At 43.6% G+C, this 27,908-nt stretch overlaps 1 protein-coding gene across 1 annotated transcript in view; it reads right to left on the bottom strand.

Moving 5' to 3' along the window:
- Nucleotides 1–26,912, bottom strand: part of LOC105187277 (uncharacterized) — a 31,163-nt gene extending 4,251 nt beyond the window's left edge. The window contains exons 1-10 of the mRNA XM_011147994.3: nt 26,334–26,912; nt 10,412–10,574; nt 8,666–8,689; nt 8,466–8,581; nt 8,141–8,378; nt 5,444–8,032; nt 2,860–3,057; nt 2,066–2,753; nt 1,629–1,829; nt 1,160–1,294 (exon numbers count right to left, since the gene is read on the bottom strand). Coding sequence (XP_011146296.1) covers nt 1,160–1,294; nt 1,629–1,829; nt 2,066–2,753; nt 2,860–3,057; nt 5,444–8,032; nt 8,141–8,378; nt 8,466–8,581; nt 8,666–8,689; nt 10,412–10,574; nt 26,334–26,423 — 4,442 coding nt within the window. The 5' untranslated portion in view covers nt 26,424–26,912. The remainder of the gene's footprint in view (nt 1–1,159; nt 1,295–1,628; nt 1,830–2,065; nt 2,754–2,859; nt 3,058–5,443; nt 8,033–8,140; nt 8,379–8,465; nt 8,582–8,665; nt 8,690–10,411; nt 10,575–26,333) is intronic.
- Between the last annotated feature and the right edge of the window lie 996 nt (nt 26,913–27,908).

The following is a 27,908-nucleotide window of genomic DNA, read 5'->3' as shown; positions in this document are numbered from 1 at the left end:
TTTAAATGTGGTAATTTTCAATTATTAATAACTATTGCAATTTTTGCAAAATGTTACTTGACTTTTCTTTTCAGTTTGATTTGATTAATCTTTACAATATTTTATTTCTAAAAAATGGCGGACATCCGGTATATATAATTTATTATATTATTAATTATATAATACCATTATATAAAATATTATTAATTATATAATATATATAATAAATTATATATACAGGGTATACCAGAAAGATGCGTTCCTCCGGAACTTGAAGAGAATAGACGTTTTTAAAAAAAGTGTTAAATATAAAAGTTGTAGAAATTGGAAATGGCATCCAGTGGTGAAATTGAATTTGACCTAGGGATTAAATTTGGAGGTCAAACCGAAGTCAATTTTAAAATCGTAAATGGAAACCTCTATTTTTTTATTATATTATCTTTTTCTATCAATTAATTTGAACAATTTTCTGAAAGATTTGTTTTATTTGCCCAATATTTTTAGATATATTTAAAGAAAACTTGATAACTTTTTTAATATTTAGCTTACGATATCTCGCTAACTATTTGTCGAAAGAAAAAATAGCAATACTAATAAACAGTAATAAGTAATAAATAGTACTTTCTTACTTTATTTAGTCTCAAGAATATTGTTACAATATTATCCTAACTTTTGTTAGCTTATCGATCTTTGGAAATTTCAAAATCATCAAATTAACAAAAGTCAGGGCGCTATTGTAACAATATATTCTTGAGACCAAATAGAAAAAAAAGTCTCGTATCACTTTTTCTCCCAACAACAAAGCGAAATATCAGAAATTAAACATTAAAAAGATTATCAAGTTTTCCTTAAATATTTCGAAAAATATTGGGTAAATAGAGAAATGTTTCAGACAAAAGTTGTTCAAATTAATTGGTAGAAAAAAATGATATAATAAAAAATTGGGGTTTCCATTTAAGAAAACTAATGATCAGTGAGTATCTCGAAAGTGGCGTCATCAATAAACAAAATAATATGGTTTTGTTTTGTGTCCCCCTTGAAACCATATAACTTTTGTCTGAAATATCTTTTCGTATTTTTCATATTTTTTGAGATATTTGCCTGGGGCATTTGAAATGGGACACCCTGTATATAAATCGATCACACACAGACACACATGCACATTGAATGAGAATCTTACTGATAGAAACAGTGTGCGGCTGAGATAATCCATTGATCGTTGATGAGAGCCCCGCCGCACTGATAATTACCATCCTTGTACAAGGCGACTTGCCACGGCCAGCTTCCCGCAGAAGAACTGGAGCCTCCGACAATCCTGGAACGACGAGAAAGAGAGGATCTATTTGAATACGGAATATTTAAACGGCGACTCGAACGTCTCAAGAGCCCACTAGACATTCCGGTTGATGTGTAGGACATTAAAATTAACATTAAATTGAGAACACTTTGAAATATCCGCAGGATATTTCAATTCCAAATCATGTTCATAGGATATTTCAAATCCATAGGATATTTTGATCCATAGGATACTTCAATATTAATTAGGAAATAGAACTCCGCTCCACTTTAGGAGCATTTTCGATGAAAGTAAAATATTTCCCAGGAAAAGCACGCTACTAAAACGTCGAATCGAGAAATACAAAACGTACCTCGCTGTCGAGGTTACTTGACTCCTTATGCCGCACTCGAAGTTCTTGCACTTCACCTTGAGGATCTCGCGGCCCGGACACTCGGACGACTTAAAAGACAGAGCCGTCCTGTCCGACGACTTGTCGTTGTGCGACAGGGAGTAATAGAAGCTGTTTGGCGGCGGATTTTGGTCCAGCACTTTCTCCGCCATCTCGTAATCTCTGCGAGCAAATGGGATTTGGTCAGTTTAACTGAACGAGTTTGTCTGTCCTCGTAAAGTCGGAAGGAAATACCGCGAGAAAGCTGAGAGGAACCGGAAGAGGGGGACTGCCGGAATGAAAGAGGGAGAGAGAGAGAGAGAGAGAGAGAGACCGGACGCGCGGGAGATTCGCCGGTCGCGACAGCATGAAGAGGAATCATTTCCTTCCGATCGGAACGATGTTGGTTCTTCACTCACTGGTACGTGATGGCCTTGCACGCGGCCTTGGCGAGGTCCTCGATGGACCACGCAGCTTGCCGCTCCCGGAGAATGCTGTCTGTGTCGCTCAAACAGAGCTTCCCCCACTTGCCATTTTTGCGTATGCTCAGGTAGCCGTTGTCGTTATAACTGTCGACCTCGCCGCGAGGGACGGTAGCCGTCGCTATCGAGAAAGTACGATTACTTTCGGCACGCAAGCCGCTACCGGGAGTTAAGCCATTTCGTAGGAGATTCGAAGAGATTTCTCTGCTGGAAACGGCGACCGTGATTTTACCGTTCTCCTCATCCTCGTCTCTGTTCCCGAGCGTCGCTCGCTGATCAGTCGACTCGGACTTGGACAAGTCGCCGTTTTCGTCCGTCAGCTTCTCGGCCCGGACATCACCGGGGAGATCGTACAACGTGGTCGTGCCCACGATGGACGACTCGACAGCTTCCTGATCAAAGTGAGGCTCTTTTGCCGTTCGCCCCGACTCAACGGAGTAGTCCGTCGAGGTGTTTCTCGTGGAAACGATGACCTCCATGTCTCCCTCCGGCTCGTCGTCTATCAGGGCTGTGCACTTCTTCTCGTCCTCGCCGCCGGCGCAGTCGCTGAAGCCGTCGCATACCTTGTCCGAGTCGACGCAGGACTTTGTGTTGCCGCACACGAATTGCCCCTTACGGCAATAATCTGGAGATGAGATCAAATGGTGTGAGAGACTGACGGGAGAAACAGCCCGAAGAGTCAGTTATTTCCCGAGTTAGAGGCGGCCGACGAGCCAAAAAGCAGACAGTACCGCAATCACTCTCGTCCGAGTAGTCCCAACAATCCACGATGCCGTCGCAGATCTTACGGTACAGCAACTGCGTCCGCAGGAAGTCGGCGCACGTGCAGTTGGCTTCGTCCTCAGAGTTGGAGCACTCCACCAGCATGTTGCACATCGCGCTCGAGTCCAGGCATTTTCCGTCTCGGCACAGAAAGCCGGCGCAGTTATCTGGAGAAACACACAGGGTACAAATCAGACCGGTGCTTCATTCCGCCCGCTCGGAGAGACTTCTACCCCAGACAGCACCGGATATCCAATGTGTCCGGATATACGTTTCACGTCCAATTTATGTCCGTATATCCGATTTACGTCCGTGGACATAAATTGGACGTAACAAGGATGTCCTTATTGGACATCGGACCTGTAGGACGTCCGATGGACGTACATTGGACGTCCTATGTCCGAAGTTGTGACAAACGTATGTCCTATGGACGTCTTTTGTAAAAAAATGGACGTATAATGGACGTCCAATGGACATCCGTGTGCTGTCTGGGACGTTTCGAATCTACGCGGAAAAAAGGTCTCGATTCGTACAACTGAATAACGGCCGGACGTGAAAAGTGAGTCATGCGGAATATCTCTCTACGCAACAAACATGTCTTCAAGATGCACAAAAGACGTGCTACTTTTTTTTTTTTAATATCTTGGACATTTCAGGAGCATTTTTTAAACACGAGCGTTTCTGCGTGGGTCTGTTACCGTGACCGACAAAATTCGTCTGAATACTCAGCTGTATTAAAGCCGTTCTAAAGACGTGTAGAAGATGCCCTACTTTTTTAGACACTTCTTGAATATTCTTAAGACACTTTTTAAACATAAGTATTATGTGGGTCTGAAATCGTGACCGATAAAATTCGTCCGAACATTCAGCTATATTAACGACGTTTTAAAGACGTGTAAAAGATGCCCTACTTTTTTAGACGTTCTTTTGGATATTCATAAGACATTTTTTAAACATAAGTATTATGTGGGTCTGTTACCGTGACCGATAAAATTCATTTGAACGTTCAGCTGTATTAACGACGTTTTAAAGACGTGTAGAAAACGACGTACTTTTTTAGACATTCTTTTGGATATTTTTAAGACATTTTTTAAACATAAGTATTATGTGAGTCTGTTACCGTGACCGATAAAATTCATCTGAACGTTCAGCTATATTAAAAACGTTTTAAAGACGTGTAAAAGACGCCCTACTGTTTTAGACGCCTCTTGAATATTTTTAAGACATTTTTTAAACATAAGGGTTTGTTACCATGGCCGACAAAATTCTGACCGACAAAATTCGTCTGCGTATTCAGTTGTATTCAAGACGTTTTAAAGACGCCCTACTTTTCTAGACGTCTTTCGGATATTTTTTAAACATAAGCATAGTGTTGTGTAGATTTGTTACCATGATCGAAAAAATTTGTCTGAGTGTTCAACTGTATTAAAACTGACACGCAACAAGCATATTTCAAAGACATATTGAAGACGTCCTACTTTTTTAGACGCCTTTTGGATATTCTTAAGACATTTTCTAAACATAAATGTTGTGTAAGTCTGTTACTGTGACCGATAAAATTCATCCGAACGTTCAGATGTATTAACGACGTTTTAAGGACGTATAAAAGACGCCCTACTTTTTTAGACATCTCTTGGATATTTTTAAGACATTTTTTAAACATAAGTTTTGTGTGAATTTGTTACCGTGATGGACAAAATTTGTCTAAGTGTTCAGCTGCATTAAAACTGACATGCAACAAGCGCGTTTTAAAAACGTATAGAAGATGTCCCATTTTTTTAGAGGTCTCTTGGATATTTCTAAGACGTTTTTTAAACATAAGTGTTACGTGAGTCTGTTACCGTGACTAACAAAATTCATTTGGGTATTCAGCTGTGTTAAAACTGATACGCACGTTTTAAAGACGTAGTAGAAGACGTCCTACTTTTTTAGACGTCTTTTGAATATTTTAAAAATATTTTTTAAACATAAGTGTTGTGTGAGTTTGTTACCCTGACCGACAAAATTGATTTGAGCATTCAGTTGTGTTAAAACTCGGTCAACATAACTTTTGAAACAGTTGGCCGGTTAAAAACCTCCTACAAGAGTACTTCTGCAAGTTTTCCATTTTGTCTTTATTCTTTCCAGGCAAATTAGGGTAGTCAGGATAAACTCGGGTAAGAGATGGCCATGATAGAATATTCACAATATTGTTATTTCGATGTTATTAGTATATGCACATAAACTAGTATAGCTGTCAATTATCTTTGATAATTACTAGTTAAAAACGCACTATTTGGCAATTATTGAAAAAATTACACGGTCTACGGCCGTCCTCTTCATGTGACCGAATTTATTCCACAGTAAAATTGATTTTTTGCGCACAGGCAAAGCTCAATACGTGTGACGTGGGCCACGCGAAAACTCGGTGACGGCAAGCAGTCTGTGTCATCACGACCGAAAACATTCGTCTGAAAATTCAGCTGTCTTCAAACTCGTTTGAGGTAAATGAGGGGAATCGACAGGTAGAAGTCTCCAACACGGAATCTTTCTGCGCTTCAACAACAGTTATACCATCGGGAGCAGCGTTGGCGATCGTTCGCGTCATCGACGTGGTCTTGTTCGCCCGATCTTCCAGTTTGTTCAGCACCTTCGTGAACACCTCCACGCCGTCACGACTCAGCGTGACCCCCGAGCTCGCGTTCTTCAGCGTCTCGTTGCCGACCGCGACGTCCGCGATCTTCTTCAGCTCATCGATGTTCGGCGACGGCGCGTCGGGACCTTGAAGCGGTCCCGACATCGTCGCGTCGTTGCTCGAGCCGTTCCTCGCGACCTGCACAGAATCGCCGTCCGTCCTGATCTCAGCGAGTTGCTTCAGTTTCTCCAGCAGGATCCTGTTCTCCTCCTCGAGCGCCGAGATCTTCCTGTCCGACGTCTGCATCGTTCTCAGGTTCGCCGACGACAGAGGCAACGGTCGTTGCTGGCTCAGCGTGGACGACACCTTCTCCGTCGTGTCGGCGACTGTGCCGAACGACCTGTCCTCTTCCTTGTCCGACGTGGAGGTCTTCTCCGAGCGAATGAGCGGCAGGGCGGTCGAATTGCCGACGATGAGCTTCAGCACCACCGGGTCGCCCTTGATGCTGGACGACACTTTGGTGCTGATGGAAGTCACGACCTCGACGATCTGCTCAATCACGGTGTTCTTGCCGGTGGAGGTCTCCTCCTCGTTGAACCTCAGGCGATCAGGTTGCGTCGTCGTCTCGAGCGACGAGGTGCTGGAATCCTCGGATGAGCCGTTCACCGCGTGCCTCTCGCGCGAGTAATCGCGCACGCCAAACAGCTGCTCCAGCAGGCTCGAGTCCTCAGTCAAGGACTCGATCTTTGGCCGCGGCCGCACCGGCCTACCCACGCCCGTGTTACTCTTGACTGGAGCTAAGGTCACCAGGTTCTCCACCACGTAGGCCTTCAAAGTGTCGTTGTAGACTTTCTTCCGTAGGTCGCCCTCGTCGCCCGCCGCCGCCGGCGCCACTTCACTCCCGTACGGCTCCCAGCTCTCCTCCGACTCGCTGGGTGTGTGCTTGACGGTGTCGATCTCCACGAACGTCGAGTTCCTCGACACGCTCTTCTTCTCAAGGACGCCGTCCTTGGCGCTCGGGCTCGGCTCCGAGTAGACCTCCGTGCTGCTCGGCCGCGCCGCCAGCTCGTCGTCGCTCGAGTCCGTCGACGTGACTCGTCCGTAGTGCGGCAGCTGGACCATCGTCTCGTCGTCGTGCTGTGCCTTCACGAAGGTTTCCACCTGGACGACTCTCTCCAAGTTCGCCAACGACGACGCGTTCTTGTCCCGAGGCGACTCGTCCGCGTCGAGAGGAACCTCCGGCAGGAACGCGTCGCGGACGGGAAAGTCGCTGCTGTAATTCACGACGGACGTGATCTTGTCGACGGGTATCGTGTGCCTGAAGGGCTTCATGGTCGCCGAGTTTCGGATCAGGCTGGAGCTGAGACTACCGCCATTCAGGTCGGGAGTGTTGTAGCTGGTGTAGACAGGTCGCTGCGGCTCGACGTCCACCTTCCTGTTGCGCAGCGCGTCTTCCTCGTCGGCTTTGCTTGCCGGCACTTCGCTGTAGCGGTTCTTCGCCTCCAGCTCGATCTCCGCGTCCAGCACGGGCTCCGCCACGCCGATGCCGCTGGTGTCCGGAGACTTGCTCGCGGTCTCGTCGCTGAACCCGTTTGTCATCGTGGACATCGTCGGCGTCGCCGATTCCGGTTGCCGGGTGGCGCTCGGTTCCTCCCGCTTGCCTTGCGACGAAGCATTCCCGAAGGTCTGTCGAGTCGAGGTCTCCGAGCTGGCAGCGTCGCTGTCCTCGCGTTTCGATGAGGCCCTCAGTCGGACACTGTAGGTCTCCGGAGGCAGCTGGCCGGCCACCTCGATCTCCAGGTCGTCGTCCAGTCTGGACACCGTCGAGCTCGGCACGACTCTGTCGCGCGGGAAGTCCGCGTCGTCGCTGTCGAAGGTGCTCATGCCGGGTACGTCGCGGAACTTGAGCGACTCCAACGGTAGACCCGGCATCGCCGACGGCGATGCGCCGCTTCCAGTCTGAGCGCTTCCATCGCTGGACGCTGGAGAAATGGCGTGTCGTGTGCTCGACTCGGTGCTATTGTTGTCGTCGGGCAGCAGCTTGAATTCCGTGTTGACGTGCGTCGGCACGATCGGCTTCCACGGCGAGGTCTCCAGGTCGGGTTTGTGGAAGACGTCCTTGAAGACGTCCTGGTCCGGGCTCCAGGCGGTCGTGGTGCTCGGTGTTGTCCTGCTGGTGCTCGTGGCCGGCGCTTCGCTCGACTCCTCTTCGGATTCTCTCGTGGCGGACGTCAACGGTCGTCCCTTGGTGGTGGCTTGAACATCCGTTATCGACTCGGTCGTCGTCCCCTTGGTCGAGTTCTCCGCGGTGATGTTAACCTTGGTCGCTCGGTAAGTGCCTTGGATGGTCGGAATGTTGTTGAAGTCTATGTCGGGCTCGCCGGCGTCGAGCTTCACGGGCTTCGTCTTCGGCTTCGAACTCGTGATGAGGCTGCCGTTTCTGTTCGGCCGCAGCAGACCGTTCTTCGTGATCATCGTGTGCTTCTGCTGCCCCTGCTTCGAGCTCGCGCTACCTTCCTGGCTGATTTCTGCGGCAAAAAGTGTCGCATTAAGCGAAGCAGCGGCTGTGTCGCTCTCGACACGCTTTCCGTGGAAAAAAAGTTCAGCTTACTCGAACTGCGGAAGGCGCTACTTACTTTTCACCGACACGCTCGTGAGATCCAGTTCCATGTCCTTGAACAGAGATGATATCGAGTACGCTTCCTTCACGATGATGTCCTGTATGGTGTCCTCGACGTTCGTAATCGAGCGCGGTATCTTCCTGCGGTCGAGGTACAGCCTGAAGAAGACCTTCAGCGTCCCGTTCTCGAACTTGTCTATCGTCGTTCGCTTGTAGGACGAGCCGAGGACGCTTCTCCTAAATAGAAGCTCGAACTAAGGGGAGTAGAGTAGGATTTAATGCCAAGCTGCACGTCTTCGTCCCTCGCAGTGAGACGCGACCTGAAGATACTTCCTACTTACGATATTTTTGAATTTACGCTCCTTTTCGCGGAAGACCATGCTCGTGTTCAGCTTCAACATAGGATTGTACCTTTCACCCCTGGCTATCCTGAAGCTGCACGAAAACCCGACGATAACTGCAACGATCGACGAGAGGCACGTGAGATTTTGCGAACATTACGCTTATCGTTATTGCTAACACGCGAACGCGAGGAACTCACCATTCTTGGAATCTGTTCGGAGAGCTGAAACGTTACCGGTCGCAATTAATCGTCAATGCATCATTGTATACTTATATGAATTTTAATATATTAAATCTTAATATATTAAATTAAATTATATATTAATATAATATACGACTTAATTAGTATATTAAATATTAAAAATAATTAAAATCATATATCAAATGGATTAGAAATTAATATACTTATTTTCAATATCTTTAATACATTTTAATACATACTTCTAGATTTTAATATATTAATTAAATCATATATTAATATAATATACGATTTAATTGGTATATTAAATATTAAAAATAATTAAAGTTATATATCAAGTATATTAGAAATTAATATACTTATTTTTAATATTTTTAATATATTTATTACTTATTTAATATACAGGATATCCGGGATTTTTAGGAAATGAAAAATTGTGAAGGTTAATCAGATCAAACTAAGAAGAAAAGTCACATACCATTTTGCAAAAATCGCAAGTTAATTATTAAGTTATTAATGACTTGAAAATGACTTATATTAATTTTATGATTTTCCAAAAATTTCTAAAGATCGATAAATTGACAAAAGTTAGGGCACTATTGTAACAATATATTCTTGAGACCAAATAGAGTAGAAAAGTCTAGTATCACTTTTTCTTTCGACAAAGCGGGATATCGAAAGTTAAATATTGAAAAAGTTACCAAGTTTTCCTTAAATATCTCAAAAAATATAGGTAAACAAAAAAATGTTTCAGATAAAAGTTGTTCAAATTAATTGGTAGAAAAAGATGATATAATAAACAATTGGGATTCCTGTTTACGGAAAGTAATGACGAGTGAATATTTTGAAAGTGGCGCCATCTGTAAACAAAATGATATAGTTGTTTTATGTCTCCCTTGAAATCACACCATTTTTGTCTGAAATATTTTTTTCTAAATGGCTCTGCTTTGTTTTCGAGATATTTCACCGTTTTGGTACTTTTTACACACCTTGTATAATTGTAAGTTAGGTCATTCCGAAGAAAAAAATCCTTTACCATTTTGCAAATAAGCATGCAAATTTCCAAATTCAATATCAATTACAAAAGCCTTTTAAAAGAGATGTGATCATTTTCAATCATTAATAACTTAATAATTATAACGATTTTTGCAAAATGGTACGTGATTTTTTTTCAGTTTGATCTGATTAATCTTCACAATTTTTCCTTTCCAAAAGATCCCGGACACCCTGTATATATAGACAAAAAGGTGGTATTAAGGCCCTTGTAGATATTACGGCCACTCTCAATATCTAGGGTAGGTAGCGAATTCCAGTTATTATTTATGGAGTCATTTGTTTAGTAGTTCACCGTTAGCGCAGTGATGCTAATATATCAATACGCGATAGCTGGCACTTTTTATAACGCATTTTTACTTTCGAGCATTTCAAGATGTTTTTCATGGTGCATTTCAGCATTTAATTAGACATATCTCCTCATTATCTTTAAACTTGAGCATATCATCACGCGAATATATAGGGTGTTCCATTTTAAAGTATTCACTCAAATATCAAGAGAAACACTGTGTTAAATCAAAAAATGTTTTAGACAAAACTTGTTTGGTTTGAAGGGGGACATAAAACAGCGATAGCATTTTGTTTATAGATGGCGCCACTTTCGAGGTATATCTCCAAGACACGAGTGTCCACACTGACAGCGACTCACATCGCCAGCTCGCCGCAAGATGAAGAAACAAACGCTCGACATACCGCCCATCCACAGAGCCAGTCCAGCTATCGCCAGCACCGCGACCAGCACCAACATCGCGTATATAATTAACATAGCGCTGCCGAACCTCCACGTCGCATTGCTGTTCATTCGCGCCGTCGAAACCCTGGACCAGGTCGATCGCGCTGGCAGGTAGTAGTCGTTCTGCAAGCAAATCGCAAATCCCCGAGTAGAAAAATTCATACGTAGAACTCCGGCAAGAGCCTGATTATTTTTCCCTAACATTAATCAGGCTCTGTTAGAGATAGAAGGACCCTCTAAGATATGTAACAAATGGTTTGACGGGTTCTTATTAAGACGATATTATTAGGGCCTTATTAGAAAATATTTTTATTATTGCTTAAGTAAAAATATTCGTTCTTTTCATTCCAAGAAATTTAGACTGTAATTTCTTTGTTTCTTTATAATCTTTTATTAGTGTATAACACAAGAATTTTTATTTTAGAAACACAGCATACTTTACAATAAAATATAGCATTCTTTATACACAAAAATCCTGCTACTGTGTTTATTAAAGTTTATTGCATTTCAAAACGAAGGCAATATTAGTAAAATCCTTGGAACAGATTAATGAATACGGTAACTCATAAAACTAATAAAATTTGTTTTTAATTGCGGTATAATTAAAAAAATCTTTAAAAGAACCAGATAGAGCGTATCTAAAATAATATTAAACTATGACAATTTTATTACACGCTTCAGATCTTATTAATTTTCTACAACAAAACTTGATTTTGTATATGTAAAGCATCCTTAAAAGATCCTTCTAAGGCCTACATCAGCTTTCCATATTAAAACGTTATTTTGTAAAATCTCAGGCATCTCTAAAAAATACTTCTAAGGTCCTTCCAGCTTTCCCTTTATCAAAGTTTTATTTATTAAATCTAAAGCATCCCTAAAAAAATCCTTCTTGATTTTGCACATCTAAAGCATCCTTAAAATATCCTTCTAACGCCCACATCAGTATTCCATGTTAAGGCGTTATTTCGTAAAATCTAAGGCATCCCTAAAAAATTCTTCCAAGGTCCTTATCAGTTTTCCCTCTATCAAAGCTTATTATTTATTAAACCTAAGGCATCCCTAAAAAATCCTTCCAAGGCCCCTCTCAGCTATCCCTATCAAAGTCTTATTTATTAAATCTAAGATATCCCTAAAAGATCCATCTCGGGGCCTCATGAGATAATAATGAGGCATCCCTTTTTAGAGCATCCTACTTTCAGCCTTATCGGGGTTTTATGCTTCATGAGGATGGCTCTAACCAATGTTTTGCTCGGGTCTCTTCTAAATTACCGTCAGTCGTCAGTCGGCGGCTCTCCTCGCCGCGCCTCGGCACGCAGGACTCTCTCACCGTGCGTCCCCGCGCCCCCCGCGGCCGCGTTCGCCACGTGCGTAGGATGCACGCGAGTTGCGACGATGGACTCGTCCGCGTCGCCGGCATCACAATTCCCCTCGCGCGGCCGCGACGCGACGCGACGCGGTATTTCACTTCCGCCTGGCATACATATATATAAATATATATACATATATATATATATATATATGCTCGCTGTTTTCTGGCGCGGCGAATCGCAGGACGCGTGCGACTCATCGCTGAATAATATGAGTGGGCCTAATAAATACGAGCGAGAGCGCAGCGCAGTACGGTAATCCTGTTAACGGTACCAGCGGCGGCGGCACGGAATGCGCGGATGAGCGAAAAAATGCCCAAAGTGTCGGGACTCGCGGGATAACGCTCGGTTGAGTGGAGAGCTCTCGCGCGGGATCGCGTGGAAAATTCATAACATTTCGTCTAGCGGTACACGCACTCGCGCGACGAGTGTCGGCCGGCGCGGCGCGGCGCCTCTTCAAGCATGACCGAGCGCGGAAGCGCGCGCGCGCGAGAGAGAGAGAGAGAGAGACGCGGCGGGGCCTATCGATGCGGCATCTGCGGACGATCGCTTCGCCGCTTCGTTTCCCGATAGATAGATGTTGAGATGATAAGCGACCGCCGCAACAAGTCCGAGCGGAGCCATTAGACATATGGAACGCCGCGCGGCATCGTCGGCGCGGAGACGCGCTCGTCAGCGCTTGACAAGCGACTCCTCGGCGCCGCTCTTTCGGGTACATCGACCCCCGCGGGGAAGCTTCGTTCCCTTATGTCGGATTCTGAGCACCGCGCGCCGAGGCGCTGAGTGATTCAAGGCTCCGCTCTCGGACAAAACGTCGATCATACACGCGCGGATTAGCCCCGCGAGATGCGCAGCGGCGCGAGACGACGGCAGAAAAATGCGCGTTACGCAATCTTCACGCTCGGGAACGTCCGGCTGCTCGAGCATCGGGCGATTAATGGACACGTGATTTCAGCGAAGCGCCTGATAATCGCCCGTGATAATCGCGAAATGTCGGAGATCGAGTTAGCCATGAGATCTAATGATTTTCCGCGGCTTTTTTCTCCTCGCGCGCTCTCCACCGGCCGGGCCGCGCCGCGCGGAGAGCGTCTCCGGGCGATATTCTCATGGAGGAGAAATTGCAGTTTGTGTGTGTAATTGAATGCGGGCCGGACAGAATGGGGACGAACGCGGTGGTGGGAAATTATGTCTGTTATCATGACCGGGGGGAAACATTGGTCTCAATGTACAGCTGTATTGCAACTCGGATGCGATAACTGAGAGCTGTTGACCGAGTAGGAACTTCCTACAGGTATCTCTCTGCTTCTGCAAACGAGGCCTCGTTTGGCCCGCAGGAGGCGGAGAATTCAGTTACAGAGAGTGGTTGTAACTAGGGTTGCCAACTGTCCGGTTGTGACCCGGACTGTCAGGTTTTCAGAAGTCTTGTCCAGTATCCGGTTAATAAGTCAAACCGGACGTCGTACGTCCAGTTTTTAAGTTATATCCAATCAATGGAATGAGAGGTCAGATTTTAGCAACTTAGTTTCTCCGTTTCAAGCGCCTGCAAACGACCGGGCGCCACGAAAAGCCATTTAGTAAATGATCTGCCGATTCATCATTCCATATATATTAAAAAAGTAATAGTTTATGATTTTATTCAATCAAATCTTGTTTATAAAATTGTTTGGAAATTAATATTGTAAATAAATTCTTGTCATATTTTGTATGTAATGTAACGTTATGATTATTATTTCTGTCCGGTTTAGTCCGGTTTGGGTTTGTTACCAAAGAAGAAATGTCCGGTAATTTTAACTTTCAGATCTGGCAACTCTAGTTGTAACGAATACACTTCCTGAGGTAACTGGGTGCGATAATAATACAATAAATAATTACAATAAAATAGGACACACGTAAATATATTTTGTGCAAATGTAGATGCTAAGTAGATTTATTTAGATATATCATAAGTAGCTTTCAAGTGTCTGTTAAACGCTTGAATGAAACTTCTGAAGGCGAATGTTTTCAAATATCCCGGTATATATTTCACTGCATCTTGTAAATTGAAAAAGATGAAAAATTATACAGATGTATAGATTGTAAATTTAACAGCTATGAAGGTGCTTTTAGATTCATCATAAGTAGTTTTTAAACATCTGTTAAATAAAGACGATGTTTTCGAAAAGTCCGATATATATTTCACTGCATTTTGTAAATTAAGAAAATCAAGAATTATGCAGATGTATAGATTGTAAATTTAACAGCCAATAATTTGGATTGTAGATTCATCGTAAGTAGTTTTCAGGAATCTGTTAAACGAAGGCGATCTTTCAAAAATACCGGTATATATTCCATTGCATTTTGCAAATTAAAAAGAAATGAAGAATTATACGGACGTATAGATTGTAAAATGAATAGCTATGTGAATACAAATAAAAAATTATACAGATGTATAGATTATCAATTTTACAACTATGTGAATGCATTTAGATTCACCGTAAGTAGTTTTCAAGCATCTATTAAACGAAGACAATGTTTTCAAAAATTCCAGTATATTTCAATGCATTTTATAAATTAAGAAAATTGGAAAATTATACAGATGTAAAAATATAAATTATAATTTAACATTTATAGATTATAACATGTATTTGATATAAGTATAACTTAGACTTGGATATTTAATATAGATTAATATTTATTTAACATAGATTGCAAATTTAATAGCCACTCCAAACTCTGAATTATGCAGAGACAATAAAATGTTAGATGTTATCGTTTGGTCACACGTTTTACACTCAGCATCTTGATAAATGCTTCCAAGAACAATGTGGAGTTCGCGTTTTATAACATTGATTTACATGAACGGTTGTAAAATTCTTCACGGTTTCACACAGGAATTGTCCGGTTCAGGCGGAACAGCCGCATGATTCTATGCGACTCTTATTTCCGCATTTCTATTGCCGTCGAGAACATCTTTGGAATCTTAAAATGCGACGAGATTCAAAATACACAGGGGAGATAGTTTTTTTTTCTGCAATTGTGTAAAGAATCAAAGGTCTGTTTTTCGAAAACTTTAAAGGTACTCTTGCTCTCAAGTCAATGAGATAAACTTGACACGATATTGTGAAGTCACCGAATGTATCGCTATCTGAAATGAGATTTTAGATACACACGCGCGAGAAACATGAAACTAGTTACGGTTACAATTACTGAGCTGGAAAACGTAATTAGTTACACGCAGAGATACGCAATAAATATCTGGATATTGTAATTGGATACGTGTAACAAGATACATTACATCACCGCTAATAGAGTTGTTTTTTTCCGTGCCTCGTCGGATCTTGTATTTAGGCTTGTCTCATCTTCAGGTATGCAATAAGACAATCTACACAGCATCTGAAGATGAACTCAAGGAGAACTGAAATTTAAGATCCGGCTATGAATAACGCCCCTAGAAAAGAGAATGCGAGGGAGTGCCGGAGTTCAAGTAAAGGAAGCCGGGTCAAGTTGGCCCGGAGGTCACGTTGGCCATCCGTTTCGTTTACGCATTAACCGTGAGAGAAATAGCGGAGAAGGGAGCGCAAAATCTACCTTTGGAGAACACATTTACGTGTGCTTTTTCTATATTACACACGGAAAGAAAGGCCATTTCCTGTGCTCTACAATGAGAAGTTTGGTAGTTGTGATTATAATGGCACAGTAGAATAAATATAACAGTAATAATAATTAATTATATAATGATAATATAATTAAAGTAATAATAATTCAACATTAAATATAATATAATAATATTAATTTATATTTTATAATATAATCATAATAACTATTTATATTTGATTATTATAATATATTTATAATAATAATTGTTATTATTATTATCACGAATATAATAAAATAATAAAATAAAAAGTAATAATAATTAATATATAATTATATTATTGTTATACAGGATGTCCGGGATCTTTTGGAAACGAAAAATTGTGAAGATTAATCAGATCAAACTGAGAAAAAAAGTCAAATACTATTTTGTAAAAAATCGCAATAGTTAGAGGTTCTTTTCTAATCGATAATTTGAAAGCTTGCATATTTATTTGCAAAATGGTAAAGAAGAGGTTTTTCGTTTAGAATGACCTAATCCACGATTGTATGACGATTATTGTGCCTAGCGGCAAATTCAAGATTCAAGGTTCAAAGTTCAATAGATTCATATCGCTAGACACAATGGCTATTATATTATTATGGGTTAAGTTATTCTGAGCAAAAAAGTCCTTTACCATTTTGCAAATAAGTATGCACATTTTCAAGTTACCAATTAAAAGAGCCCGTAGATGTAGTCATTTTCAATCATTGATAACTTAATTAATAACCATAGCGATTTTTGCAAAATGATGCATGACTTTTCTTTCCAGTTTGATCTGATTATAATGTTCAAAATTTTTCGTTTCCAAAAAATCTCGGACACTCTGTATAACGGCAAAATGACATAAAACGGCATAACATTGAGAAGAATATGATTAATCCTACGATCAATTTCGTACCTTTCGTCATATTTTTTAGCGATAATCAAGTCATATGCATATTGCTACCGTTAACATTCTGTGGGACAATGAAAAATATGATTAGTATGGGAAGTGATTACAGCTTTAATAAGATTGATCATATTTTTCTCAGTGTAGAAGGAACATTTTGCCGTCTCTTCTCCATCGATTCTTTCACGATAGATATCAAGTTGGTGTCTTCCCATTAAATTATCGTAAAAGATTTGGCCATTAAAGGAGAAATAGGAAAAACCGAAGTTTCTCGAGTAGAATTTATTTGACGGACACGACAAACCTCTCGCAGCGGCATAACTCGTCGAGTCTTTATTTCGCAGCGACCTGACGGATAAACGAGACGCTCAGGCTAGCTCTCGACCCTTCTAGCTTCTTCCAGAAGTGGAGAGCCAGCACCTCCGGTCGGCGAATTATCAGGGCAAGACCCTGATTTCTCGGAGTCCTCTCGCACGCGCGCGTCTCTTCCTCTCGGAAGGATCCGGCGGAATATCTCGAGTGCACGTCGGCGAAGTCGACCGTATCGGCCGCGGATACGTCCAGATACGAGCGGTGAACCGTTAGAAGTTTATAGGTTGTCGTGATTTCGTGAGGAGTACCGGCGCACTCTCGCGACCTTTGCGGCCGCGCGCGCGCGCGCAGCCCGCCTTGCGCCGTTCGAAGACGCGCGCTCGTCCGCTCGCCTTATGCGCGTCTCATTGTCATCGAGTTAGCGTTATCTCGTCGGCAGGCTCTCCGCGTCGCAGCCGATCTGCATTCGGCTCGTTCGTATCCTTAACGGGACGCGGAGAGACGGCTCTTGCTCGCGCAGCCTAACGGCGTGTATGCCGTACTTCTTTCTCTCTCTCTCTCTCTCTCTCTCTCTCTCTCTCTTTCTCTGTCTCCGTCTGTTCCATCAGCGCCCTTTACCGTCCCTCGCGCATCCCGACGGCCGAGGGACGCGAGCGCCGCAGGAATAATCCTCGGCGGCACTTAAGTCACGTTACCGAGCATATCCAACTATGTGGATTACAAAGCGTGGTAACAGCTAGACGCGATCTCTCGCGGAGAGAGAGAGAGAGAGAGAGAGAGAGGGAGGGAGAGAGAGAGAGAGAGAGAGAGAGAGAGAGAGAGAGAGAGAGAGAGAGAAGGCTGGTAACACCGACACGGCGAGAGAGTTTGGCGAGAGGCTCTCTCGTTAAAGATCGATCAGTCCATCCGACGCGACGGCGCGGCCGGCGTGAACTTGGCGCCGGCGGAGATCGCTTCGCGAAAATATTTGTCCAGGCTGACGCGCGGCGGCTTGTTAATATTTGAGGACGAGCAGGCTCTCGCCTCTCAAGTCGCGAAGCGAGCGTCCGCGGCCGCTCTCGGTGCCGGCGTAGACGCTAGTCTTTGAGGAAGGTGTACCGGTCATCGCGCATCGCGACCGGCTGTACGTGTGCGCACCGTGACCTGGGCGGAGTCAATGCGCGGCCTTCGAACGGGGCGGTACGAGGCAAACGCGAGAAGAAGATGCGAGTACGGACAACTTTACCGAGTGCAAAGATCCCTCAAGGACGCTACCGCAGCTCTCGTCCTTGTCTGGCTTTAACGAAGGTCCCTAGGAGCGCGTACGCGCTCTCGGTACGCTCGCCGAGCGACGCTCGCTCCAGGGCCGGGCCCGGCCAGGATGCGCGCTCTCTCACGTCGCTCTGTCTGTCATCCCGGTGTCTCGTGCCTGTGTCGTCGTCGTTGTTGTTGTTTTTTCGCCGAGCGACTAGTACAGACTACGGCAGAACTTGGGAAGGAACAGGCGCGGAGACCTCCGCGCGGGTGTTCCTTGTCCCTCTCCACCCTCCCCCCTCCCCCTTTCTCTCTGTCGCTGCGCTTTTCCTTTCTTCAAGTCTTGGTTTACTTTTAACTTGCTTCTTCAGACTCTCAAAAATGTACGCTGCTTCGGTGCGGTGAGAAACTTGAAGAGGAGGCCTCTTCTTCATCGCTCAACTAACGACTGTTCGTTCTCGTAGAGAACTTCAACGATAAGTTGGAATGAGAAGATAAAGTATATTTGCTCTCATTGCATTAATCAGGAAGTTCTTCGCAAACGGGCCGATTTCTCTGATTCTACATCTTCGGTGTCATCATGATGTATAGATTGTAAATTTAATGTATTGAATTATAGTGTAAAAATAGTGGAATAGAAATAGCGGAATAAAAGCATCTTAAAAATATATTAAATTATACTAATTAATTAACTAATATAAATTTAGATAATTAGTTGAATAATAATATTAAATGAGACATTATATTAACCGGTTCACTGAACTCGAAATCAAATTTATGCTAAAACTGATGAGAGCGAATAATTTCATATTTTACACGGAAGCTTGCTTGTAAGGGTGTTTTTTTCGGGGAAATTAAAACATTCAAAATAGCGGGTCCAACATAACGGCTTCAAATGACTAACTTTAATATTCCATTATGGATACGTATCAAACTATTATTTTTTTTCCTCTTAGTTAACAATTGTCAAATCCGAAGTTTTCACCTTCGACAAAGAGGTAGTTTCTTTTAACATATTTCACTCGTTAACAATGGAGGTAGGAATATCCATAATGGAAAGCGTTAGTCACTAGAAGCCGCCATATTGGATCCGCCATTTTAGATTTTGCAATTTTGACTATATTCATCATCAGCAACCCAAAAAACATGAACACATCGAATATGATTATCTCTCATAATGATGAAATAACAAAATTAGTCACTTGGAGCCGCCATATTGGACCTGCTATTTTGTATTTTGAAATTTCGATCCTGGGCTCGTCACCGACGACCTGAAAAATCCTCTATAAAGAAGACTTTACACAAAATCACAGACGGGAGGGATATCAATCTTAATAAATATTTTTCAAAAACTAACAAAATTGAGTGTTTCAGCGCCGCCATACTGAATCCGCTATTATGAATTCTCAAGTTTAATTCCTATTCATAGTCAGCGACTTAAAAAGACATGGGTATACCAAGCTTGATGCAAATTCGTTGAAAATTGACAGAGCTATTCATGGTGCTCACATGTATGAGTCAGTGAACTGATATAAATACGTTTCTAGATTAATTTTTACATTAATAAAAAATAAAAAAGTTAAAAGACTAAATATGTATTTCAAATTAAGGCCGAATAACAATTCGATAACAGTGAAATTTACATCATGCATCATTTTCGGGCCTCTGAGAGGAACAGGTGTATGATCGAGACTCGGTGGGATGGAGGGGAGAAGAGGAACAGCGCGAGGGTGCGGCGGGGAAGAGCAGGCTTCGCGTCACCCTCGCGATTACGCTTGCGCTCGGAACGGGCCGACAGCGATATGCAAATCCAGGTATCCGACAATGGCACGGACTGAGTCTCCGCGTCCCGTTCCTTCGCATTTATGCCCTTTCCCAGCAGCGAAGGGGTGAAGCCGTCTTCAGCCGCCTCGCGCGGCGCCCGAAGTGGAAATGGAAACGCTCGGCGCGGAACGCGCTGGGAACTTCCCTCGTTTGTCTCGGTGCGCGTATCAGCCGAGATTATTCTATAATCGCTCGTTAGTACTTCTGAATGTAAATATTAAGAGACGAGCGCGCGCGGTTCGCGCATTCGTCTCGGAATGCCCCCGGCGAGCCGAGCCGACACGACGGTTCCCAACACGCGAGACTGCGAGATCCTCTCAATGGATGGCTGAAGAATACAGTTGCGGATTGTTCCATTATATGGAGATGTTCCGCGCGCGCGAGCCCTCTCGAATTCGATTTCCGCATGTGTAATCGCCGGACCGTTTCCGTCGCCGCCGACGGCCGACTCGCCCGGAAGAATATAGCGGATCAATCATCGTTCGCGCTGTGTGTATTCATCTCATAATTACACCTGCCCAAGGCCGTCCGTCGCGCGCGCGCGCGCGAGGCCCCGGCCGAGCCGATTATTACTCAGGCACGCGTGAAATTCGACGATCGAAGAATACCGCCTTGGCGCGCGCGCGGGTCGGCCGCGCTGACTTCCCGGATCGGCCGAAATTAATTGTTAAATCTGATCATTGACAGGTAAGAATTCGGTGTTTTCGGCCTGCTGAACGCCTGGCGAAGGACTGACCCTGGAACGCTGCTTCCGCACGTTCCCGCAAGCGAAAGCCCGATCCCAAACCGAATCCTTGCCTTTGTTACGATGAGGAAAAGACGGATGATGCGTTAGAACGCAATCGTAATTTCTCCTCGACATCTCAAAATGTTATAATTAGAAGCTACAGTCGCAAAGAAAGTCCTGATCTTTTCCCTAATTTTGCTGTTAGTGAGAAGTATACTTCCCATCTTTTCTTGACTGAATTTTGCGTTGTAAATCACATAATTTTGAAGAACTAATCGGGGATTTGAGTTTTCCAGATAACTGAATAGTTGTTCAACATACTCCAATAGATTTTTATACTCAATTATTCATTTGTGATTATTTATAACAAATCAAAGTTGGAAAGAGATGCTTTTTTAGGGAAAAATCGATTCCTTCGAGAGTATTGAATGTAGAGGTCTGAAATTTTCACCAAATATTTTTCTGATGTTATACAAAAACATATATTATTTTCAGTATTTTTTTTGCAGATTAGATTCTTTTATAAACAAATATTTCTACAAAAACGAAATTTGATTTTTTGCACCTTTTAGCTCTATTTTCTTAGTTTTTTCATTCTGTATCTCCATCTTATCCATACTATCATATTATTTTACTAAAAAATTAATGTTTAATCTCTAGTAAGCTCAATACTGCATAAATATGCAGTATTGAGCTTACTAGATTACTTACAGTATTGAACATTTTCCCACATAAATTTTTTCTAGCACGATCGAGTTTCATCGTCTAGAATCATATGTTCTTATTACGACCTGGTCATTATTTAATAATAATTGTAATTTTCATTAATATTGTACATTATGATCGCCATATTGAGTCCGCCATTTTGAATTTTGTAAATCTGACTTTAGATTCGTAATCAACGACCCAAAAACGTAGGACTACCAAATATTTTAATAATTTTCTCAAGGGAAGTTAATTCAGCAGTGAAAGAGTTAAAGCAAGATCGAAAATAGCGTCCTCATTCTCGCTAATGCTCAAATAACCTCCATGAGAAATCTACAAGATGTCCGGGATCTTTTGGAAACGAAAAATTGTGAAGATCAATCAGATCAAATTGAGAAGAAAAGTTATGTATTATTTTGCAAAAGTCGCAATAATGATTAGACTATTAATGATTGAAAATGATCGCATTTCTTTTAAGAGGCTCTTTTAATTGATAATTTAGAAATTTGCGTGCTTATTTGCAAAATGGTAAAGAATTTTTTTGCTCAGAATGACCTAACCTAACAATTATATGACGGCTATTGTGTCTGGCGATAGATATGACTATATTGAACATTGAACTCTGAATCTTGAACTTATCGCTAAATACAATAGCCGTCACACAATTGCAGATTAGGTCATTCTGAACAAAAATGTCCCTTACCATTTTGCAGATAAGCGGGCAAATTTTCATGTCATCAATTAAAAAAGCTCCTGTGGTCATTTTCAATCATTAATCATTAATAGCTTAAGAACTATTGCGAGTTTTGCAAAATGGTGCTTGATTTTTCTTCTCAGTTTCTGACTAACCTCTGACTAATCTTCACAATTTTTCGTTTCCAAAAGATCCCGGACACCCTGTATGTTAGTGCAATGTATGGCGTTACATAAAACGCGATTATTTGTCGCGTGTGATATTCAGAAAATTAAATTTACCAAAGGATTAAAATTAGCAAAGAATCTTATACAGCAACCGTGCCGGCGAATTTCCTGAGCAGCGAGCGTCTTTTATTAAATAGCATTCGATCATCTTTGAGACTTGGCCGATCAGACAGCAAGGTCAAGACGTCAAGTCTCTAGCTAGAGAGCCTCTAACTGTCGCTTTTCGATATCAATATCGACGTATCACACATCTGAAAGGCGCCGCGCTGGAAAGAAAAAATTAACACCGTCTTCGCGGGTTGATCCGTCGATTTCCAAAAACCCTTGTTATTAAATTATGATTCGTTAACGGCGCGTCTCTCTCTCTCTCTCTCTCTCTCTCTCTCTCTCTCTCTCTCTCTCTCTCTCTCTCTCTCTCACACACACGCTCTTTGTGCACGGCCGTATACGCGCTCATATTCCGGGTACGTTGAACCTAACTGTCAGCTATTGTAGTGACCGTGGGTAGATAAGAAAGGCATGCCTGGACACGTATCTTTTTCAGCGCAGGTGAGCGCGCGCGGTTCATTAGCGAGGAAATGTCATAATCGCTCGGCCGAGGCGCTCTCAGCTGTTCCCGTGCTGTCGCGCGCGTTCGAGCGATCTCTCGGCGGGAGAGAAAAATCCGCTCCCCGCTGTCCGTTGCAAAATCGCGACTGCGGAAGAGGAACGTTATGTGCAAATCACCGCGCACTCATACGTGAAATCCGTTGTTCCGTTCGCGGCGCGATGTCCTCCTCACGGACCTTCGTCGGGGGTGCGTCTCAGCAGGGACGCTTATCGCGCGTGACATGATTCGCCGCGAATAAACGCTGCGCTATCGTCGCAATTGTCGCACCTAGTTGACTCGATAACGGTACCGTTGCGCGCCGCTTGCGGACGACATGTGTCGACGACGATCGGGCTTGAGCGCCCGATTAAACGAACGGCGCCGTGCCAGCGAGAGAGAGAGAGAGAGAGAGAGAGAGAGAGAGAGAGAGAGAGGGGGGGAGCTATCAATGTGAAAGGAAAAAAGTCATTTGCACGCGTGGCGAGAACTTACCCGGCGTCATTGTGGTGGTAAAATGTTGCACGTATGATGAAGTGAGCCATGATAGTCCGGATATTTTTTGCTCTACCGTCGCAGTGTCAGCTACGGTTTTCGAAAGCTAGTAGCTTTTATGGCATAACAGTCTCTTAGTATAGGTAATTTGCTATAATATTTAAAAAACGTGGAAAAAAAACGTCCTTTATAATCCAGCCTGGATGATGCCGGGTTAAATTCGCGATGGCCGAACTTGCGAGTCTCAACTCTGAATAATATTCGAATAATATCGGCCCGAATATTTTTTTGTTCTACCTTGGCAGCGTCAGTTACAGTTTGCCAAAGCTAGTAGCTTTTATAGAATAGCAATCTTTTAATATAGATAATTTGTTAAAATATTTAGCGGCTTTGAAAAAACGTCCCGAGTCATTTTATGATCCAGCCTCGATGACGCCGTGTTAAATTCGCGATGGGCGAACTCGCGAATCTTCCCGAACAAATCAGTCGAAATATTTTTTGGTCTACCCTCGTAGTGTCAGCTACGGTTTTCGAAAGTTAGTAGCTTTTATGGCATAGCAGTTTCTAAATATGGGTAATTTGCTAAAATATCTAACTGTTTAAAAAAAAAAACGTCCAGGGTCATTTTATAATCCAGCCTCGACGACTCCGGGTTAAATTCGCGATAAACGAACTCGACTGAATAATATCGATCCGGATATTTTCTGTTCTATTCTGGCAGCGTCAGCTTTAATTTTCGAAAGCTAGTAACTTTTATGGAATAGCAATCTTTTGACATAGGTAATTTTCTGAAATATTTAACGGGTTGAAAAAAACGTCCCGGATCATTTTATGATCCAGCCTCAATGACGCCGGATTGAATTCGCGATGAACGAATTTGACTGAATAATATCGATCCGAACATTTTTTGTTCTACCTTTGCAGCATCAGCTAGAGTTTTCGAAATCTAGTAGCCTTTATGGAATAGCAGTTTTCGATTTAGGTAATTTGCTAAAATATTTTACGGGTTTAAAGAGACGTCCCGGTTAGGGTGACCATATATACTCTTTTAAGAGCATATGTACTCTTTTTAAGGTGGTAAAAAGAGTACTCTCTACTTTTTACGTATCGTACTCTTGTATACACTCTTTTTTCGTAATGTTAATTATACTTTGTCGATATAAATGACCAGAGAGCAGACTTCGGTGATGTTTTTGTCACTCACAGCATTTGAGCGCCGCGAGCGCCAATACCGATTATGCGTAGAGGTTCTGCGCAACTACCGAGTCACAATGCAAACGTAGAAAGAGTTTTCAGTATAATGAACGCTCAATGGATTGATGAAAGAAATAGGTTTACTGTTGACTCGGTGAAAAGTTTATTAATGGTTAAATATAATCATAAAGAATTTAATTGTTCTGAATTTTACGATTATTGTCTAAACAATAAGAAATTGTTAAGCGATGTACGGAGCAGTGCAAAATATAATTATAAAATATCTTAATAATATAATAAAATATATGTATCTGGCTATTTCTCGGTTTATTTAGTACCCACTATGTTTTATTTTAAATATTGTACCTAGTAATCCATTGATCATTATCCCAGATAAAACACAAAATCATTTCGACGTCAAAATGACATAATTTTTATATTATTTGACGTCACCTTGACTCTTATATGATTTTGTGTTCTACTTACTGTACTCTTTTGGGACCGTAATTAGTACTCTTTTATACACTTTTTTTTACCCGCCTTTTACTCTTTTTTTATGACTGGGATATGGTCACCCTAGTCCCGATTAAATTCGCGATGAACAAACTAGACTGAATAATATCTGAATATCGATCCGAATATTTTTTGGTCTACACTCGCAATGTCGACTATGATTTTCGATAGCTAGTAGCTTTTATGGAATAACGATCTTTTGACATAGGTAATTTGCTAAAATATTTAAAGAGTTGGAAAAATATCGCGGGTCACTTTATGATCCAGCCTCGACGACGCCGGTTAAATTTGCGATGAACGAACTCGCGAACCTCGACTGAATAATATCCGAATAATATCGACCCGAATATTTTTCGATCTATCCTCGCAGCGTCAACTACAGTTTTTAAAAGTTAATAGCTTTTACGGAATAGCAATCTTTTGACATAGGATAATTTGCTAAAATATTTTACAGGTTTAAAGAGACATCCCGGGTCAGTTTATTAAAAAGAATATCGCGAGTCATTTTATGATCCGACCTCGATGACGCCGGGTCGCGATGAACGACCTCGCGAGTCTCGGCCGAATAATAACCCAATAATATCGGCGCATTATCCTTGTTTTGACAAGCGGGAGGACACACTAGAGACAGATATCATATAAAAAGATCGCTCTCGATTGGAGCTGGCCTCCGGTTTGCCGCGGTTTCTTGTTTCTCCGACAACGACAGACTAGTCTGGGAAATTCGCGACTCCGAATCTCGCGAAATTCGCGGAGCAGCTCGGTGAAGACGTCCGGACGCTTCCCGGCCGGCGGCCGTAGAGACGAGCGCGCGCGAGGAAGCCGGTGCGCGCGTGCACCCTCGCCGTCGCGTGTTTCTATTTCGGGCGTACGTCTCTTCGGTAACGAGAAAGGGTTCGACGGACTGTCAAGTGAGAAAAAAGAGAACGGGAGAAGAGCGGCGAGGGTCGAGAATAGCGGCCGTCGCGGTAGAGGGAGGCGTACGGCTCGAGCGCGGCTCGAGAGAGAGAGAGAGAGAGAGAGAGAGAGAGAGAGAGAGAGAGAGAGAGAGAGAGAGAGAGAGAGAGAGAGAGAGAGAGAGAGAAGCAGAAGGAGAACGCCATCGTTGCCTTCGTCGTCTTCGCGACGCGGCGATGTTCTCGCGGGCTTATATAACGCTCTCGTGCGAGACAAGGCCAAGGTTTCGGCGGCGTAAGGTCGCCTGATTTCGTGCCGGCCTCATCCCGGCCGGCGCGCGTCGCCTCGCGAAAGAAGCCTGCCGCTCCTCCTTCAGGACGCCGAGCGTGCATCCTGCGCCCATTGGCGCGACAGACGGCTTCGCTCGTCAATGAGAGCCGGCTTCTTCATGAGTGCGATGGTGCGAGCTAGACACGAGGACACGTCTGCTCCTGTGCGCGCCTCTTCAAGGACTCGTCGCACGCTCCGCTCGAGCCGAGAACAAACGCGACTCCGCGTCGTGTTGTTCTCTTCCGTTCGAAAATTCATGACAGAAAAACTCACCTGGTAGGTGTAAGGACCCGGCCTATAGTAGCCGCCGGCGTTCATCATAGCGTTGGTCTTTGCGCCGCCGGCGCCGCACACAGAGGCCATTTCCCGCGGGTTTTCCGAGCTCCGCTGGCTTCCCTCCCGCAATCGGCAGTTGGCGTGAGCTTCGGGCTGCGGCTTCTACGACGACGCTTCTCGGCGGTGGCTCGTCGAGCTGCCGCCCGGCTCCATGACGAAAGGGCGTGCTGGTTAACGAGGACACGTGATGGTTGTTCCTGCCGCTTTCTTTCGCGAGGACGAGCGAAGTGGCCGATGCACACCGTCGCGGTAGCTAGTCCTGTGTAAATTGTTTCATGTCCGCTCGTTGCCCGCCGACGGACACGTACATGAAGCGGCGATGCCGTACACGCGATGCTCCTTCCGACCGGGACGACGGGAGAGAGGAAGAAGGAGATGAGGGAGAGGAAGAAACGGAGAGAACAGGCGAGACGCGAAGCGCGGCGAGGCGAGGCGAGACGAGGTGAGGCGAGATGAGACGGGGCGAGGCGAGGCGAGGCAGAAGAGCAGCCGCGATCCACCACGTCCTTCCTCCGTGACGGTTGACCACCGACTGACAGTCCGAGATCTTCGAGTACCGCCGTTCCTCATCTTGGTTCTTCCCGTTTGCCCGCTTCCTCGCCGTGTATTCGGCTCCCTCGCCGATTAATTCCCCCCACACCGCGCGACCTCTCGTAGTTGCGTGCCTCTCATAGGTGCTTCATATATTTCAGCTGTTTGTTCGCTCTTTCTGCGAGGGGACTCTTCTCGTGTTCCTGTTGTTGTCTTCGCGTCAGCGCTCAGCGAGCCGCTGAAGCTGCCGGAGTGCTGTCGCGGGTCGCGCCGTTCTCACCTCGCCGAGACAAAAGAGAATAATGAGGCACTAGGTGATTGACACTAGTCCGATGAAAAATCAGATCCTGCCACTTTCCACGCGGATCCGGCCGGTCGTGGGAACGATGAGTCAAGTATGAGCTACTTTTGACAAAATTCTGTCTTCTCGCCAAGAATATTAACCACTTCGTTGGCACTGAGAAATAGCATCAACTATGAACCCAAAATGGCAACATACAAATCATGCTTGATTTCTATAAATGTCGGTACTAAAATGTTTTTCGGGTGGCTGAGTATGAGTTTGAGGTCAAAATATGAAAATTCCAAATGGCGAATCTAAAATCGCGAAGCCAAATAATGTATCTGATTTTTCATGAAATTCGATATGTAGGAGTTTTTCAAGTTATTGAATATGAATTTCAAGATTCAAAATGGCGGATCTCATATGATAGTCAAAAAAAGGAAATTGTTGTGATTATTGTGAAACTGATATCTACAGGTTTTTCAGGTTGCTGAAAACGAATTTGAGTTTATGACTTGAAAATTCAAGACAGTATATGTAATATAGTGATTAGATCTTTTCAGAAATTTAATAAAAAAATATTTTGGGTCCGCCATTTTGAATTGCCACATTTTGGCCTCAAATTCTTATTCAGTCACCTAAAAAACTCCCAGATACCGAGTTTCATAATAATCAGATAGATTTTTATTTTTTCCCGC

The sequence above is a fragment of the Harpegnathos saltator genome, unplaced genomic scaffold (genome assembly GCF_003227715.2).
Source record: "Harpegnathos saltator strain DR-91 unplaced genomic scaffold, Hsal_v8.6 scaffold627, whole genome shotgun sequence".
Taxonomy (NCBI): Eukaryota; Metazoa; Arthropoda; class Insecta; order Hymenoptera; family Formicidae; genus Harpegnathos; species Harpegnathos saltator.
The sequence above is the reverse complement of the archived record's forward strand: the minus strand, read 5'-3'. Positions and strand labels throughout refer to the sequence as shown.